Source organism: Equus asinus, chromosome 8 (assembly GCF_041296235.1).
Source record: "Equus asinus isolate D_3611 breed Donkey chromosome 8, EquAss-T2T_v2, whole genome shotgun sequence".
Taxonomy (NCBI): domain Eukaryota; kingdom Metazoa; phylum Chordata; class Mammalia; order Perissodactyla; family Equidae; genus Equus; species Equus asinus.
In genome coordinates this window covers 69151886-69169223 of record NC_091797.1, presented here as the reverse complement: position 1 = coordinate 69169223, position 17338 = coordinate 69151886, and the positions used below count along the sequence as shown (strand labels likewise).

The 17338-nt window shown below is 50.8% G+C and overlaps 2 protein-coding genes and 1 long non-coding RNA gene across 4 annotated transcripts in view; 2 read left to right on the top strand and 1 right to left on the bottom strand.

Annotated features, from left to right (window-relative positions):
• The first annotated feature begins 1248 nt into the window (after positions 1-1248).
• PGAM5 (PGAM family member 5, mitochondrial serine/threonine protein phosphatase) lies at positions 1249-9731 on the top strand. Of its 2 annotated transcripts, none has more exons than XM_044776136.2 (6): positions 1249-1504; positions 4370-4548; positions 5637-5762; positions 5836-5924; positions 6113-6243; positions 8626-9731. In XM_044776136.2, the coding sequence occupies exons 1-6, from the start codon at positions 1314-1316 to the stop codon at positions 8774-8776; spliced, it is 867 nt and encodes a 288-aa protein (XP_044632071.1). In that variant the 5' UTR covers positions 1249-1313; the 3' UTR covers positions 8777-9731. The 2 variants fall into 2 exon arrangements, with proteins under 2 accessions (XP_044632071.1, XP_044632070.1); XM_044776135.2 differs by having other exon boundaries at positions 1264-1504; positions 6110-6243.
• A 3-nt stretch (positions 9732-9734) lies between these two features.
• On the top strand, positions 9735-11809 carry LOC139045903 (uncharacterized). The gene is made up of 3 exons (XR_011505281.1): positions 9735-9869; positions 10058-10128; positions 10548-11809. It is a non-coding gene; the product is annotated as an uncharacterized lncRNA (long non-coding RNA).
• The window catches only part of ANKLE2 (ankyrin repeat and LEM domain containing 2), a 30826-nt gene continuing 24712 nt past the window's right edge, over positions 11225-17338 (bottom strand). Inside the window, exons 9-13 of the mRNA XM_044776132.2 lie at positions 16751-16857; positions 15686-15873; positions 14635-15265; positions 13574-13705; positions 11225-13171 (exon numbers count right to left, since the gene is read on the bottom strand). Of these exons, the coding sequence (XP_044632067.1) occupies positions 12979-13171; positions 13574-13705; positions 14635-15265; positions 15686-15873; positions 16751-16857 (1251 nt within the window). The 3' untranslated portion in view covers positions 11225-12978. The remainder of the gene's footprint in view (positions 13172-13573; positions 13706-14634; positions 15266-15685; positions 15874-16750; positions 16858-17338) is intronic.

The window sequence follows — 17338 nt, the reverse complement described above, 5'->3', positions numbered from 1 at the left end:
CTCTTAGAGATTTTTCAATCGGTCCTCCTGTGTTTAACGCCGCTCACCAACCTCAGAGGTGGGGCTAGTGCCTATAACTCCTCAGACTCTTCTAGACTCTCTGGATTAAATGAGCTTGTATCTTGGCTTCCCTCAGTGCAGGCAGCTGACGTTCCATCTTCCAGAATTTTGTCAACTGTTCTCTTTGTTTCTTCTTGCAGATTCAAGTATGTCCTTGTGGATTTGTCTTTTTTTTCCTTTTAAAATCTTTTTACTATGGTTCTAGTAAGTGACCTTCTAGAAATAAATGTTTGGGTTCAAAACACCATGTTTAAGCAGAGTTCTGGGTATTTCTGTGGAATAGATTCATTCTCCAAAATATCGAGTGATTTTTAAAAAAATGTAAATCACATCATGTCAATTCCCAACTTAAAAACCTGCAAAGATGATCTAGTAATTACACTTCTGGATATACACCCAAAAGAACTGAAAGCAGGGATTTGAAAAGATACTTGCACACCCATGTTCAGAGCAGCATTATTCACTGGAGCAACCCAAGTGTCCATTGATGGATGAATGGTTAAACAAAGTGTTATATTCATGCGATGCAATATTTATCCAGTTTTTAAAAAGGAAATTAATTCTGACATATGCTACAAGATGGATGACCCTCGAGGACATTATGCTGAAACACACCAGTTCCCAAAGGACAAACACTGTATGACTCCACTCACGAAGTTCGACTCAACTCAGAGACAGAAAGCAGAATGGTGGTCACCCGGCTCTGACCGCAGGGAAATGAGTTGTTTCACGGGGAGACACAGTTTCAGTGCGGGAAGATGAAAACGTTCTGGAGATGGATGGTGGGGATGGTTGCACAGCAACGCGGATGTACCTAATGCCATGAAACTGTACACTTAAAAGTGGTTAAGAAGGCACATTTTATGTTATGTGTACTACAGCAAAAACAGCAGCATGCCCTGCGGAGGTTCCCAGTTCACGCGAACAGAACCCCAAGTCCTTCTCCGCGAGGCCCCGCCCGCCCGTCCGGCGCGGCGCCCGCCCAGGCGCCCTCGACCTCCGCGGGGGCAGCGCCGCGCGACCTCTCGCTGCTCGAAGGCCAGGACTCGCCCGGCCCTCTGCCCACGGCGGGGCAGGGCCTCCGAGAACCGCCGCCCGCCAGGCCCCTGCGTCTTTCTCCGCGGAAGCGCCGGCGGCGGCCGGGCGATCCCGACAGCCCCCGCGCCGCCCGCCGGCCGGAAGGAAACATGTCCCTTGCGGCGCGCCGTCCGCACCGGTGAGCGCATGCGCGGGGCCGGTACGGGAGGGCCGGCATGGCGTTCCGGCAGGCCTTGCAGCTGGCAGCTTGCGGCCTGGCTGGGGGCTCGGCTGCCGTGCTCTTCTCGGCCGTGGCGGTGGGCAAGCCCCGCGCGGGCGGGGACGCGGAGCCGCGCGTGGTCGAGCCTCCGGCGTGGGCCGGGCCTGCGCGCCCGAGGCCCGGTGTCTGGGACCCCAACTGGGACAGGTGCGGGGCCGGTGGGTGGGGGCCGGGCCCCGTGCCGTGTGTTCGGGCCGACAAGGTGCGCGAAGCGGAGGGGCGGGCGAGGCAGGCTGCGGGCGGGTTTCTATATCGGTTCTGGCTGCAAGTCTGGCTGCGATGTGGGCGTCCCTCGATCCCTGAGCCTCAGTTCCGGGTCTGTCCCACCCACCCCTCCTCGGAGCCTCGGCTCCCCGGGGTCTGTCCCACCCACCCCTCCTCGGAGCCTCGGCTCCCCCGTGTCTGTCCCACCCACCCCTCCTCGGAGCCTCGGCTCCCCGGTGTCTGTCCCACCCACCCCTCCTCGGAGCCTCGGCTCCCCGGGGTCTGTCCCACCCACCCCTCCTCCAAGCCTCGGCTCCTGGTCTGTCCCACCCACCCTTCCTCGGAGCCTCGGCTCCCCGGGGTCTGTCCCACCCACTCCTCCTCCGAGCCTCGGCTCCCTGGGGTCTGTCCCACCCACCCCTCCTCCAAGCCTCGGCTCCTGGTCTGTCCCACCCACCCCTCCTCGGAGCCTCGGCTCCCCGGGGTCTGTCCCACCCACACCTCCTCCGAGCCTCGTCTCTCAAGTCCCGAGGTGGTTCTGAGGAACGAGTCTAGCGATGTGGACAGTGCCTGGCACACAGAGTGGCCCAACGTGGTCATTTTCAGTCCTAGACGGAGGGCTTGGACCTCTCTGTAGGGCTGTCATCCTTGTTTCCCACTCTCAGTTTCTGAAGCCTTGAATTGGATGATGGAGTATTGATCCTGTTTTTGCCTAACAGCTGAGAGAGATGGATGTGGGTGCCTGAAGAATGATGGCCAAGTCCTTTAAAAGGGTCTCTTTGCAGGGAAGATGTGCAAGGACATGGTTAGCAGACGTCTTGAATAGTAACATGAGCCTCCAGGGGTCTTGGGTCAGTACCTGGTCACTAGCCACATGTCCTGTGGAGCACCTGAAATATGGCTTCTGTGATCAGGAAACAATTGTTAGTCTTACAAAGCAGTGCAGATATTTTTATTATTGTTTATTTGTTGAAATGATAGTATTTTTGGTACATTGGGTTAAATAAAGTAAGTAATTGAAATTTTCCCTGCTTCTTTTTACTTTTTAATTGTGGCTACTTGGAGATTTAAAAACACGTATGTTGCTGGTCTGTTTTTATTGCACAGCACTGCTCTGGAGTCTGGGAGTGGCCATTATGGATGGTTTACCCAGTCCCAGCTCCTTACTACTTGATACTTTGCTCTGAGTGAGGGGGAACAGAACTAATATTTATTTTTAGCCCAGGTGTATCAGGAACTTCATAGGGATTCATTTCTTTCACCTTTCATTTTTAAAAAATAAACTTATTTTAGAATAGTTGGAGATTTACAGAAAGATTGCAGAGGTAATAGAGGTCCTGTGTATTCCACACCTAGGCTCCTCTGTTGTTAACATCTTATGCTAGTATGGTACGCTTGTCACAGTCAGTGAGCCAGTCAGTATTGATATGTTATTAACTGTCGTCCATACTTTACTGAGATTTCCTCAGTTTTCACCTATTGTCCATTGTCTCTTCCAGGATGCTACATGACAGTTGATCCTCATGTCTCCTCAGGCTCCTCTTGGCTTTGAGAGTTGCTCACACTTCCCTTATCTTGATGACCGTGACAGTTTTGAGGAGTGCTGGTCAGGGATCTTATAGATTGTCTCTCAATTTGGATGTGTCTGTTTTTCTCATGATTAAACCAGTTCATGTTCTCTTTTTTAAACATCAGTACAATCTTCCAAATTTCTTACATCTTTTTAAGGAAACAGATTCACTCTGAGGTTAAAGGATTTGCTTGAGGTAGAACTGGACTCCAGCTTTATTGGTTGAAGCTGTATTTAGTCACCAAGTGTAAATGCTGGAAAGTTCCAGAGCCTCATCCAGTGAAATCTCCAGCCTCTTCCTGGGGAACTTCATCCAGTCCAGGCTCCCTGTGTCTGTGCCTGTAGCTCCCAGATGTCTTCTCTGGCTCAGCCCTAGGCTCCCACATGCGTGCCAAGGCAGCATCTTGGCCTGGTTGTATTATGGGCACCCCAGGCTCACATGGCCCCAGCAGAACCCTTGAATTGGCACTACTCCCCTCAAAACTTTCCTTCCGCCACTCTGTCTCAGCCAAGTGCATTCTTTTCTCAGCTCTGCCTTTTATTAACTTCAGTTCCGTGAGCCACCAGATATGCCTGTCATCTTTGCTGTGGCTGTCCCCACCCCATCAGCTCTTCAACATTCCAGCAGCACCTCCAGTAGACTTTCTGTGATAAGAAGAAGGTTTTCTTCCTTACTGTCCAATATGATAACCACTCTCCCATGTGCATTTAAAATGTGTTCAGTGTGACTGGGGAAATAAAGTTTTAATTTTATTTAATTTTCATTGTTTTGAATTTAAGTAATCACATGGCTAGTCGCTACTAGTGGACAGCACAGTTGCAGACTCTGCTTCAGTGTCCCCTTCAGCAAGGCCATAGTGGCTGCCCTGTGGGCACGTCCTACCTGCCCTCCCACAGCCACGCCTTCCTGTTACCTGGTTCCACTTTCTCCACGTCACTGATCTCTGTGCTGTTATTGCCTCTCCTCACTAGAATGTAAGTTGCACAAGGGCTTCACTTGTCTGTCTTGTTCACCATCCAGTCGCCCAGAACGGGCCTGGCAGCGCTCAGCTCTGTTCTGAATGAGATGTGCTCCAAGAAGCTGGCCTCTCTAGGGCCGGTGGCAGAGAACAGAGTGCCGAGGGCACTGGCTTCTCCCCTGTGCTTTCCCAAGATGGAAAGACCATCTTGTCAGAAATATCCAGGGTGATTTGTAAACAGGAGTCGCAAGGACATACCGTCTCATATTTCAACATTAGGCGAGAACCACTGTCCCTGGTCAACCTGCGGAAGAGGAACCTGGAATCTGGAGAAGAGGAACTGGCATCCAGGCTGGACCACTACAAAGCCAAGGCCACGCGGCACATCTTCCTCATCAGGCACTCCCAGTACCATGTGGATGCCTCCCTGGAAAAGGACCGCACTCTGACGCCCCTGGGTATGTGCTGGGGGTTCCTTGGCCCAGATTCGAGCACTGTCATTGTCAGTAGTTATCACCCTAACTCCGATACATCAGAGGCTTCAAAAACGTCCTCAGCTTAAAAAATATGATGGTGGATCTTGCTTGCAGGCAGTAGAATCCAAAGCACACAGCAGAGGCCTCTGTGGTCCCTGATGCTCTGCAAGGCAGCAGACCATGTGCACTGTTGTGCTTGAGTTAATTTTTTGCTGAAGATCCTTATACAGCACTTGCAGATGTCTATTTAGAGTCTGCTTCATAGAAATAAACAGGTGAGACTGAGTGATAGCAGCTGTCCCTGTGGCAGAGGTGTGTGTGGCTTTTGCAGTTTCTTGTTGTCATGAACAGTGCTGCTGCGCATGTCCTTCAACCTTGGTCTCTGTGGCCGGGTGCAAGGGTTTCCACAGGAGAAATTCCTAGGAAAGGAAATGCAGGGTGGTCTGAGGTAGCATTTAAATTTTTAAAAGTTTCTTTGTTGAATGGGATATTACCCATTTGTGTGCACATTAAAGAATTCAGATGGTACAAAGGGGATAGTGCCCCTCTTGTGGGTCCAGGTTCCTGGTACACAAATGGGAAGTGAAGCCCTGTCTGCAAGTGTCACCACATTCAGCTGAATCTGACTTTCTGAGGGCATTTTCAACTAGATTCTAAGACATATTTGAGAAAAGCCATTTGTATTTGTACCCAGTCTGTACTTGGTGACACGGAGGCCGTCAGGTCTCTGTGTGTTGATATCTACGATGGTTGTACAGCTGGTGGGTCACTGGCATGTTGAGACACAGTCATTGGACAAAGTTGAGTAAGAACGGTGTGAGGGACCCAGAAACAGCAACAGAAAGTAGTAAACAGGCCCCAGCCAAACTAGTAGTCCCCAGTCTTGGTCACTGTTTTGAATGTTTTTTCTAATGGGGCTGAAGGTAACTGGATTATCTCGATTTTACCTGTTGAATTCCTGGCCTCGTCTTGTCGCTACCCCTAATGCTACTTGGTAAGGACTGAAGCATTTGTAAGGTAAACAAAAGGACTCCAGTTTTTTGAATTCTCCAGTGTATTTCACCTCCCAGGTCGTGAACAGGCTGAACTAACTGGTCTCCGACTTGCAAGCTTGGGGTTGAAGTTTAATAAAATTGTCCATTCCTCCATGACCCGCGCAGTGGAAACCACTGACATCATCAGCAAACACCTGCCAGGTGAGTGCCTGTCTGGGTTCCTCTGCAGCAAAGGGAGGGAGCAGGCGCGCTGAGTCTCCCTGCTTCTCTGCAGGCGTCTGCAAGGTCAGCACAGACCTGCTCAGGGAAGGTGCCCCCATCGAGCCCGACCCGCCCGTGTCTCACTGGAAGCCAGAGGCTGTGGTAAAAACGTCCCCCCAACGGTGGTCTTCCTCCCTGGGGAGCAGCCTCCACTCTGTCCTCCTTGGCTCACTCTCCCCACCCCTTCCTCTCACTCCTGCTCTCGCAGTGGCGGGCCATCCTTTTCCTGACCTCGGCATGGCCTCTGTGCCGCCTCCATGCTCATCATTCTTTCCTTTACCCGCTAGCAGTATTACGAAGATGGAGCCCGGATTGAGGCCGCCTTCCGGAACTACATCCACCGGGCAGACGCCAAGCAGCAGGAGGACAGTTACGAGATCTTCATCTGCCACGCCAATGTCATCCGCTACATCGTATGCAGGTGAGGGGTCTTAGCCAGGCGCCCTGGCCAAGCTTCCTCCTGCCAGCCGGCCTGCTCCTCGTCTTTCCTCTGCTCGTGGCCTCGACGCTTTCCCCGGGGCCTAGTCACTCGTCAGGCAGAATCTCTGTTAGGAGTTTCTCATGACTATTGCATTTGGGGAATAGCAGACATGGTCTGCTCATCCCAGTGCGTCCTGGCCACAGTCGATGGCCTTTCCCGGTGATGCTGAGGTGGTCCTTTGGTTAAGGCGCTGTGTGCACTGGACTTTTCACACTGTGAAGTCATTATTTTCCCCTTGGTGATTGATAAGCATCTTGGGAGCCAAGGCTCACATCCCGTTCCCCTCAGACATTCCAGTGGGTTTTAGCACCTGTTGGTAATCCTGCCACAACAGTCACTACAGTGGTGTTTGCCTAGTGGGGGTTTCGTGTTTCCTTTTGTTTATCAATTGGAATTCTTTTTAAGACCTGACTCTTACCCTCCATATATTTCTTAAATTTTTTTTTTTTTTAAAGATTTTATTTTTTTCCTTTTTCTCCTCAAAGCCCCCCGGTACATAGTTGTATATTCTTCGTTGTGGGTCCTTCTAGTTGTGGCATGTGGGACGCTGCCTCAGCGTGGTTTGATGAGCAGTGCCATGTCCGCGCCCAGGATTCAAACCAATGAAACACTGGGCTGCCTGCAGTGGAGCGCGCGAACTTAACCACTCGGCCATGGGGCCAGCCCCTTACCCTCCATATATTTCTTTGTATGATTATGGACTCCTGGACCTTGATTTTGGGCTGCGGGTTATAATCCGTTACCACATTAGTCACTTCGCTGCTCCAGTTGCTGCAGCCTCGGCTGTTGGGAACTCCTTCTGGAGCTCCTGTGTCCTGTGGACCTGCCCCTGCTTCCTGGCACCACAGAAAGTTCCAGGGCCCTTTTAAGTGACGCCTGCCCTGAGTGGTAGCCACGTGTCACAGAGGGCCCTGTAGGGGGGAAGGCCAGCTGGTGCATCTGTTTGACAAGATCCTACTTAGTGTAAAATTTGAAATAACTGGAACCCTGCCTCCCCCGGATCCGTTAGAAAGCATTTGTTGGGAGCTTCAGTAGCTGAGGGGTTCCTCTTGTGTGACGATGAGCTCGGCAGTGGCAAGACAGGATACAGCATAGCCAGCAAGCCTGTGGTGCTGTCTGAAGACAGGCCCAGGATCTCTGCTCACTGCGTTAGACCCTCGGGCCTGTCCCAGGGCTGTGGGGGGCCACGCTCACCACTCCCCCACCCCTCCACGAGAAGCCCAAGGCGGGGAATGGGGGGCAGTGCCTGTGTCAGGGGAGCCGGGGTTCTCAGCTCGCTTATGGGGCCTCCAAGCCAGATCGAGTGCTGCTGGGGAAGGGGGTGGGCATGGGATGGGCAGGCCCCTGGCTCCACGCCCTCAGCCACAATGCTCCTGGGAGGCAGTCCCAGGGATCCTGGCTCGGCACCATCCTGTGTGCTGCCCTGGGCGCCCAAGAGCACCTGGGTGACTTCTGTGCTGTGTAAACACTGTGTTGCTCCTATCCTGGGAGAAGGCGACCTAAGCGGTCACTAGCAGGTGACCTCGGTGCTGAAAACACACCCAAAGTAACTGGGGACTTGGAGGGGAGGCTGCCTGTGTTGGGTGTGGGGCTCCGAGGAGCCAAAGCACTACCAAGACACGCGAGGCGCTCTGCTGCTGATTCAGGAGAGTGCTCTGGGAAGTGTGAGGCATGACACGGAGAAGACTGAGACAGCGTGAAGGCAGTTATTCCTCTGAGTCCACAAAACTCAGGGAAGATGTCAGCTGACGGCTGCAAGGTAAGCCACAGGGATGCCACTGTCTGCCAACGCTCTGAGGCATAAGGGATGTCTGGTGACTCAGATGGAAGCGACAGCAATTCTGGGCTTTTCAGCAAATATTAACTGTGCCTAAAAAGCATTAAGAGTGTTAACCTGCTGAGGGGTTGTGGATAACACCAACCTCCAGCCCTCCCTGGGGAGAATGGAGCAGGAAGGGCTCTGTCACTGTTGGCTGCCCCCACCCCTTTTGTTACATTGGAAAACCAGAAATTAAATCGTGCACAGTTGTACGAATTGGTGTATTTCTGACTCACATGCAAATCTTGAGTTGCGTTGATCTCCTGCCCCAGAGAGGGGCTGGGCTGCCACTTTACCCCATATTGGATGGGTTGGCATCGCCTGGCAGCTCCTTCCTGAGAAATCCCTTGCTTGAAATGGGAGGGACTTAGTGATGTTGGTCCCAGCCCTGAGGTCGGCTCTGAGACTTCTCACCTGGGGTCGGGTGGTGGTAGATTTGCCAAGACCTCGGCCCATTTCAAAAACAAGGCCCCCATTCTAGCATGTTCTTTCTTCTTCCCCAGGGCGCTGCAGTTCCCTCCAGAAGGCTGGCTCCGCCTTTCCCTCAACAACGGCAGCATTACTCACCTGGTGGTCCGGCCTGATGGCCGAGTGGCACTCAGGACCCTCGGGGACACGGGGTTCATGCCTCCTGATAAGATCTCCCGCTCCTGAGGGCTGCCTTGAGGCTCCGCTTTCCTCCTCAGCCCCCTGCCCGGCTCCAGTGTGGGTGCCGCCAAGAACACGGGCTCCTTCCCTCTGTCTTCCCTCCACAGGCTACTTTTCATTTCTCCAGGACGAGGTGGCAGAAAAGTAGAAATATGTAAAATGCAGCATTTTAGCACTCCTGGCCCAGCATGGACAAGGGAACGTTCAGATCGGCCTGATTTCTTGCACAGGGTTTTCTGCCTTTCTCTCATCTACCAGGACGAGCCTGTGCAGTTTAAGGAGGCCTGTTTCAGGGACTGGACAAGGCCTCACAGATGCCATCACTGCGGGCACCGCAGCAGATCCACACCAAGGGGTCTCTGGTCGTGACCACAGCTTGCCAGGTGACCCCCCCTCGACACTCCATCAGCAAAGCCCAACAGGCACAAGGGACTCAGAGCAGGTGCCAGCGCTTCTCTTTCGCTTCATGCATTCTCTTCACTTCTTAAAACCCTTTTGTCAAATATTTATCAAAGATTTTCCTCATCTGGGTTCTTGCTTTGAAAACCAATCTCTCCAACGCCACACACCTGACACTGCTGGACGTGAGCTCCCTGTGCCTTAGGCTTTTCAGGCACGCAGAAGCACCTTGGCAGGTGACGGAGGTGACATGCCGGCTGGCCTCATGGGACAGAGGCTGGGTGGTGATGGCCCAGGAGAGGGTCCTGTTTCCGTAAAAGATCCGACCATTCAATCTTTGTTTTCCTCTGGCTGTTAATCTTTTATGCTTATGGATCAAACTATTTAGACATAATATGTAAATCTCAAATGTTCTGTTAATTTAGGAAAAACTACAATTTCTATAAAGTGGTTATGAGCATTTTCTGTAATCACTGCAACTAATTGGGATATTTGATCCATTTCTGTGTCAACTTTGGAAATAAATAAAAAATAAATTTTATTTTACTGTTTTTTCCAAGTACTAACTGAATGTTTGTTTTAAAGAAAACAGGAAGCCCATGTAGTGCAACGAACAGCAGCCCCAAACTTGCTGAAACAGCTTCGGCAGAAAGCTCTTTCCGCACTATTTTGTGTCTCCAGGGCTGGTGGCTTTGCCCAGGTATGTGCCCCCCCAGGGTCCTCTGTGAGGCTCTGACCCAGGACAGTGAACTTGATAAATGGTTCTCTAGAACCAGCAACCACACACCATTTTCTAGAAATAGTTTTGACAAATAAGCCAGGGGCCGTGTCAACTTCTAAAACCACAAGGTGACGGGCACTCTCATTTCACTTCACGTGCAAATGAAGCCGGGGAAGGAAGGGCCTCACATCCCACATGGACTCTGAGCCTTGGACTCTCGGGCCTAGGACACCTCAAGGTAAGTAGGTGGGTTCTCTTCCCTGTTTCCTCAAGGGGTCTACAAGGCCACCTCACTGTCCTTTCTGCAGACATGCCTTTTCAGTGACATTTCTGCCCTTTACACTTGACCTTTGAGAAACGGCAGCATTCTAAAAACCAGAAACAAGCCCACCTGGGGTGTGGAGCGGACAGACCACCCAGCCGAGAGCAGGAGAGGGGGTGTGTTTGGATGGGGTCAGGCACAGGGGCCTGGTGATGTCATCGTAGACACTGTTCCCTGAGATGGGACAGGTGACTGAAGATTTTGTAAATGTCCATAATGATACCTGCACACCACAAACCTGTGTAATACGAGGGAACCTGAACTGACATCTGGGAGTCCGTCCTACCTACCGTGTTGTGTTGCTGTTTGTTCCCCAATGTTTTCTTTTGAGACAGTCAGGAAAGGAACTTAACTGGAGAATACTACAGGTTTTTACACACAAATGCAAAATGTCTAAGATATAAGAAGAGAACGTGCCCTGAACAGCCCAGTGAGCAGAACCGGCGGAGGAAAACAGCACAGGGCCGCATCCGATGATGTTTGAAACCACTCTGACATGGCAGCTGTCCCTCAACCTGTCAATTCCCCTGAAAGCTGTGAAAGTTTCTGGAAACATCCAAAAATGATTGCAGAGGATTTGTGTGTGGTCCTTGCCACGTGCGGCAGGCTCTCACTTCAGAAGACTGCGGCGCCCACGTCCCCCCCAAGAAGTGAACTGGGGCTTCCCAGGGCCCTCTCGCACCGCAGCCCACAGCCTGGCACCCGCCCACCTCACCGCGGCCGAGGGCTCCCACCACCTCCTCCAAACGAGGAAATGACAGCCAAGTCTTCGCCCCACAGGAGAGGCTTCCCCTTTCCATGGGCAGTTAGGAAATCTGTGCTAGTTTAACTTACACCAGAAAGTTTTCCACAACTGTGTTAGGAATCAAAGGGGCCAAAAAACAGCCAATAAACTACTCTCAGGTTAATATATTATTTCCTCAAAAAACACTACTTAAGATTTTACTAAAAAGTGCATTTTGCCTGGCACAGGTGAAAGAGGTTTTTCTGAAAGCTTAGAATTATTACCACATGGTTTAAAAAATAATTTATTTCACTGAATAGCTCAAAAAAGAACACAAAAATCACCATAGCAGACACGACAATACATTCACTGGAAGCAGGGCCACCTTCTATAAATGAATAAATAGTCAAAGAAATCCCAGAACTTCAGAAAACAGGAACAGCAGTCTGCAAAATTAGGGCAAACACACCATTTTAATTTCCATCTGAATATTTACAACAATATACAGGACAGTATGGCAAGATCTTAGAGGAAACAGGTTATGACTGTGAATATAACATCTGTATTCCGATTTCTGTTGAGAACAAAGATGCCTTTTAAAAATGCCGTTGGTCTTTAGAAGAGAATGTGTTTTTCTGTCTTATATCTAGATTCCACTGCTACACAAGTGGAAACACCCTGTGTAACAACCTTTTGAATTTTAAAATCTAAATCTTGATTCCATATTCCTGACCTGTCTTGTTATCACATGAAAGAAATAAGCTATTTTAAATACAAGTTTCAATGTAGAAGTTTTAAGAACAAAACTTAACGAGGAGAAAGAATCTCACTTACCTCCACTTAGCATCACTGCCTATTCCCAAAAAGCAAGTTGAGGAAAATCAAAAATGATTTACAAAAGGCACTGAAGTCAGCAAGAGCCCTAGTAGAGTTTTTATTTGGATAAAACACTGGAAACGCTCAGAGACGTCTGCTTGTGTGGTTTGTAACACCGGGAGGAAACCAGCCCTTGCTGTTGCTCGGTCTTGGGCATCCTCGTGGTGCTCAGTGCTGTGTGTGCCCCAGGGTCTGTGCACACACCCTCTGGAAGGTGACAGCCAAGGTGAAGACTAAACTAAACCGCGCTCAAGTCACTGAACTGGGTCTCAAAGCTGTCAAAGTCAACCTCTAGTTCCTGTACTAAAACATGACGCTCTTTTATAATCGAATTGAAATGAGTTCTAAAATAGGGAATAAATTTCAAACCTAGGGACCAACGTACAGCTCATTTTATTACCACTAAATTGACAACTCAGTCAAGTCCACTGTAAAAGCTCAAGCACTGGTGAGAAGGAAGAACACCTTCTAGTGACTGCTGCTGAGTTCCGTGTGACTACCTGCCCAACTCCCAGTGGCTACAAGACTTTTCCCAAGAGAAAAGGAAGTTTTATATTCTGGCCACTAATTAAAATGTTTTTAATGACCCAAATTATAAATATCATTGCAAGTGTAAGACACAGTCAAGGTTCATTTACTCCTGGACATCCATCCCCCTTACCAAGTCATCTAACCAAGTGGGATCGACTGGCAAAGCAAAGAGGATTTTCTATCATGAACTAGAAAGTCAAATACCCTCCCCAGAAAGGAGGAGGGCATAAAACTAATCTTGGCTTTAAGAAGTGAGGTGCAGGGAGGTGCTGCTGCTGCCACCGTGGCCAACCTCTCCTTTGGGCGCGCACTCGGATTTCCCGGCACAAACTGCGTTGGAACCCCTCCTCCGTTACACCCGCGACCAGGAACAGCACACTGAAGTCTGTATCGTGACCACATTGATGGTTTTCAGAAAATTTTTATCTGAGGTTGCTTTCATCAACTTTTCCCAAAATATCAAAAATCTAAATTTTTTACAGAATATTTGCATTTTCTAAAATTCTTTTACCCTCAAAATGAAGACTAATAAATTCATCAGACAAAAATTTTCTGTGAAATTTTAACAATAAACATAGTACCCTTCTTTCCTTAAAAATGACGACTGAAAGAAGAGCCCAACAGTGGCGGCGGCCCTACAAGGTGGCAAGCTGGGCCAAGCGAGCCATCCTGCGGAGGTGGGCCCCGTTTGCAGGGCTGTAGCGCCCAGGGCTGCCCAGCCCAGGGGAGTGGGGGAGGGGACCAGGCTTCCCGGGGCTGCAGCTGTGAGGGCCACCGAGCTCCGGCAGCTGAGACTTCACCTTCCCTTTCAGGGCGGGGCTTGGCCAGCTGAGGAAACAAGAAAGGTCTGTCAGCAGGTGGGGAGAGCAGGGGCTATAGACAGGACCTGGGCCCCTGTGCCTGAGCCCGGGCACCACTGGGGCTCTGAGAAGAGGAGCTTCGCACCTCAGAACCACAGGCCCTGAAGATTAAAAGCTCACACAGTTTTCCATAAGAATCCCATGTGACCCTGACCAGGAATCCTGGCTGCTTCCACCCCTGAGCCTGACACCTTGTGCCACCAGCCACAGCCACACATCAGGGGGGCTACACGTTAGCCTGGCTAACAGGCTGCCAGTGTTCTAGGTGAACCACTACATTCACATGAATTGGAATTGGAGCATTCCAGAAGCTAGCTACCAGCAACCCCCACATAACAGACAGACTGTCCTCTCCAGGGCCCGTCGGTACCTCTGTCTGTCAGAGGGTGAGAAGCACAGGACAGCACTCTTCCATCTGTGCACGGCTGGGTACTGGTGAGGGTCCACGTTTGCACACTCCAGAGCTGCCAAAACATCCCGATCCAGTTTTGATGGCTCCTCTCTAGAAGGCACAAAAAAAGAAGTGATAGAAAAAGTGGAAACACCTGTGACTAAAAACGCAGCCTTCCAACAGCAATGCTTTTTTTTTTTTTGAGGAAGATTAGCCCTGAGCTAACTACTGCCAATCCTCCTCTTTTTGCTGAGGAAGACTGGCCCTAAGCTAACATCTGTGCTCATCTTCCTCTACTTTATATGTGAGACACCTGCCACACATGGCTTTTTGCCAAGCAGTGCCATGTCTGCACCAGGGATCGGAACCAGTGAACCCTGGGCCGCCGAGAAGTGGAACATGCGAACCTAACCGCTGCGCCACTGGGCCAGCCCCCTTGTAATGCATTCATAACTCAAAAACCTAGCATAGGAACAGAACAGCTGCAGGAACACGTCCGGTCCTCAGGAAGCAGCTGTCGGGGCTGTGACCCAGGTTACAGAGGAGCCAAGGCTGGTTCCAGAGAGGATGTACCGTCCCACAGAAACGGTGGAGGTGGTGCCAGAGGAGGGTGCCCCTGGGACCCACCCCTGCACATTTCACTCCCACAGACCGTCAACCAGAAGGCTGGGGACAGTCCACCATCTGGGAGACTGACCCCGAGACGGTCTTTCTTCCTAAACAAACTAAATACTTAGGAAGGTTCCAGTCATTCTGTGGGGGCGATGACTCCCCTGGGAAGTACAGCAGACATAAAGACGAACATGAAAGGAGGACACTGTGTCTACCCACTTGGAAGACCACTGATGTGCACCAAGAAGCTACAAACTCACGAGAGAGGTGGGAACTACAAGTGCACATCCAATCAGGTTGTGGGCAGAGAGAAGGTTGAAGAGAATTACAACCATGTCACATGCGCTCGCACCTCCCTACTCCATGTGACACGTGCACAGATCCCACTCCTCCAGAATCACACACCAACACACATGCGCAACTCATACCCAGAAAGGAAGAGCCTCTGGATGGGCTCCTTTGTGGCGGGGACCCTTGACGGCTCCAAGGACACAGAACTGCAGCCATGCTGCGCCTCGTGCCTGGGACTGTCGGGACCCAGGCACATCTTAGCAATCCCGGCTGACATTTCACCCTCTGTCCTTATTTGATTATTGCCAAGTTTGCCAGCAGCAGGAGGTTCTAACGAGTCACTTTCTACTGCGTCCATTCCTGATGTCAGAATCTTCTTATCTCTAGTTTTCATACTTTTATTTGGTGTCTTAGAAAAGCTACTTCCTAGATTCTGCAAATTCAGTTTATCGAACTCAACAGCCAAGCCAGAGACAGGTGACAGGAGGGCTTCCTCCTGGCTCGGGGCCTTTGGCGTCTTGCCACCCAGGGGGCTACAAAGCCCATTTCTGCTGCTGTGGGGACTGGTCGGGGATGCAGCTTCTGCAAGGTCTGTCTTCTGCCCCAAGGAAAGGATTTCACACCCTGAGTCTCCAAAAGCACCGACTGTGGGCTGGGTGTTGCTTCGAGCTGTGTTTTGCCGATTTTTTATCTCTTCCAAGCTCATGTCGTCATCCTCATCTAGAAACGCCCTCACGGAGATGGAGTTGCTGCACTTCCTGCGACGGCCTGTGAGGGAGAGAGAGCAGCTGTGGATGACAGGAAACCCCGGGATGCCCGCTCAGCACCACCGCGAATCCCTGCAGCCCGCGGAAGCCCACTCTCTCGTTCAAAGCCTCCTCCTCAGACTCCAGACAGGAAACCACCTGTGCTGCCCCCTTGGAAAAGGTAAGCAGGACCTGCCAACAGAAATACAGCCTCCAGGCCGAGTTCTCCCCCTTCAAAAGCAGGAAAGTGAGGAGAAAGCCAAGTCGAGGGTACGCACTCATGGGGGACAGGAGAGCACTTGGCACCTCTCGTCTGATCTGCTAGGACGTCAGGAGCACTCACAGCATGAGGAACAGAGAGGAGCAGCAGGGGTCACTCGTTCACAGGGACTCACTTCTTGGTCCGAGTCCCAGAGCCCTGGGACGTGCTGTGTGTCCTTACCGAGGGCAGAGGCGTTCTGACACCAGGCTTCGTCTTCTCCTGTGTCCTGTTGGGGCTTTTTGCCCACTTCTTGCTGAGTAAGGTATTCTTCTAGTTTTTGCAGGCCCTCCTGGGAAGACAGATCAACAAAGCAGCCCAGAAAGTCCCAGTACTCGACCCAGGGATACCCCAGTTCATGAGCCAGCTCCCTGTAAGAATAAAGCACACACGTCACTTGTGAAACCAGAACAGAAGCTCACAGAACTGACTGCACAGAAAACGGCACTTTATGCTGGAAGTGCTGCACCAACAGCAGCAGACCTGGTTACGTTTTATCAGTTATCCTAAGTTGGGGTAAACTGGTGCTTGCGTTTTGAGGCAGCGCTCGCGACAGTCTCACTCATGGAGCTCTGCCAGGTTAGGAGCGAGCCAGGGTGACCGCGACCACAACTCCACTCACAAGCAAACCTGAGAGGAGGAGGGCTAAGCAGACTCCACAGGCAGATGGACCTTCGTGTTTTCATAAAACTACTGTATAAAGTTGGATACGATTATGGGTTTGGCCAGGCACATAAAAATAGAGAAGTCCTTCTCAGGTTCCAGTTGTAAACCTGAAACTAGGCACATATTTTGAGAACAAGTTCTAAAACAATTCACTGAAGTTTTATTTGATTACAGTATAATTTAGCTTCTTGACTGTGGAAAAAACACTTTCCAAGGACTTTTTTCCTAGTAGTTTCCAGCCTACCTCTTGTGTTTTACTTTCTCCTTCAGTGCCAAGGCAACACCCACTGTGGGCACCTCACACAAAGCACTGCCTCTGAACACCAACTCCCTGACAGACGCTGCGTGTGGGGCAGGGCTGTTCCAACAGAATCTCGCGCTACACAAACGGCAGCGTGTGCAACGTTTGCAAGGAGTGAGACCTCACGACAAGGGTCTAAAGTCTCCCAGTAAACGCTTCCTGGGAACTGTTACTGTGAAGGCCATTGTAACAAGTTTCCTCTTCTATCCACAAGTAAGCAACAGCACACCAAACGACTCCACACCAGCTCTTTGTCACTTGGTGCCATGCCCTTGAAGTACCTTCCCACTCTCTCAATGCCTCTTTCTGGGTCCGATTTCCTGACATTGTGAAAGAAGCCTGCTTTCTCTCGAGGTGGGGTTTTCCAGAGTCTCCGAAAATCTTCTGCCTATGAAGAGAAAATGTGTTGAGCTATGCTACGTACCAAGTCACCAGGCAACGCGAAGAACCTCCAGCATCACAGAGCTATCTGGTGCCTTCCAGTGTCCCTCCTCCATCTCCTGACAGACCCTGGGCAACGCGCCCACCTGTCTTGCTGTGTTCTGACGGAGGTGAGGAGGGACTCTGACAAGGCTCCATAAAGCAGGGGCCCCTTTCTTCCTGTGGCCCGGGCTGGGGTCTGAGGGTCAGAGCTGCACCACGTGGCCCTGAGGATGACGCAAGGCCTTGAGGCAGACACTGCAGAGCTGCCACCCCAAGGGCCTTAAGTCATTTTCTCATTACACGAGAGGAAAACAAATGTTTATGCTTTTAAGTCATTCTTACTAGTTTTATGTTTTATGCAAGTGAATCTAACCCTAAGTGATATCACTGGTTTTTGGAGACATCTTCATAGTTGCAGGTAACTAATTATTTAGAACATTTTTAAT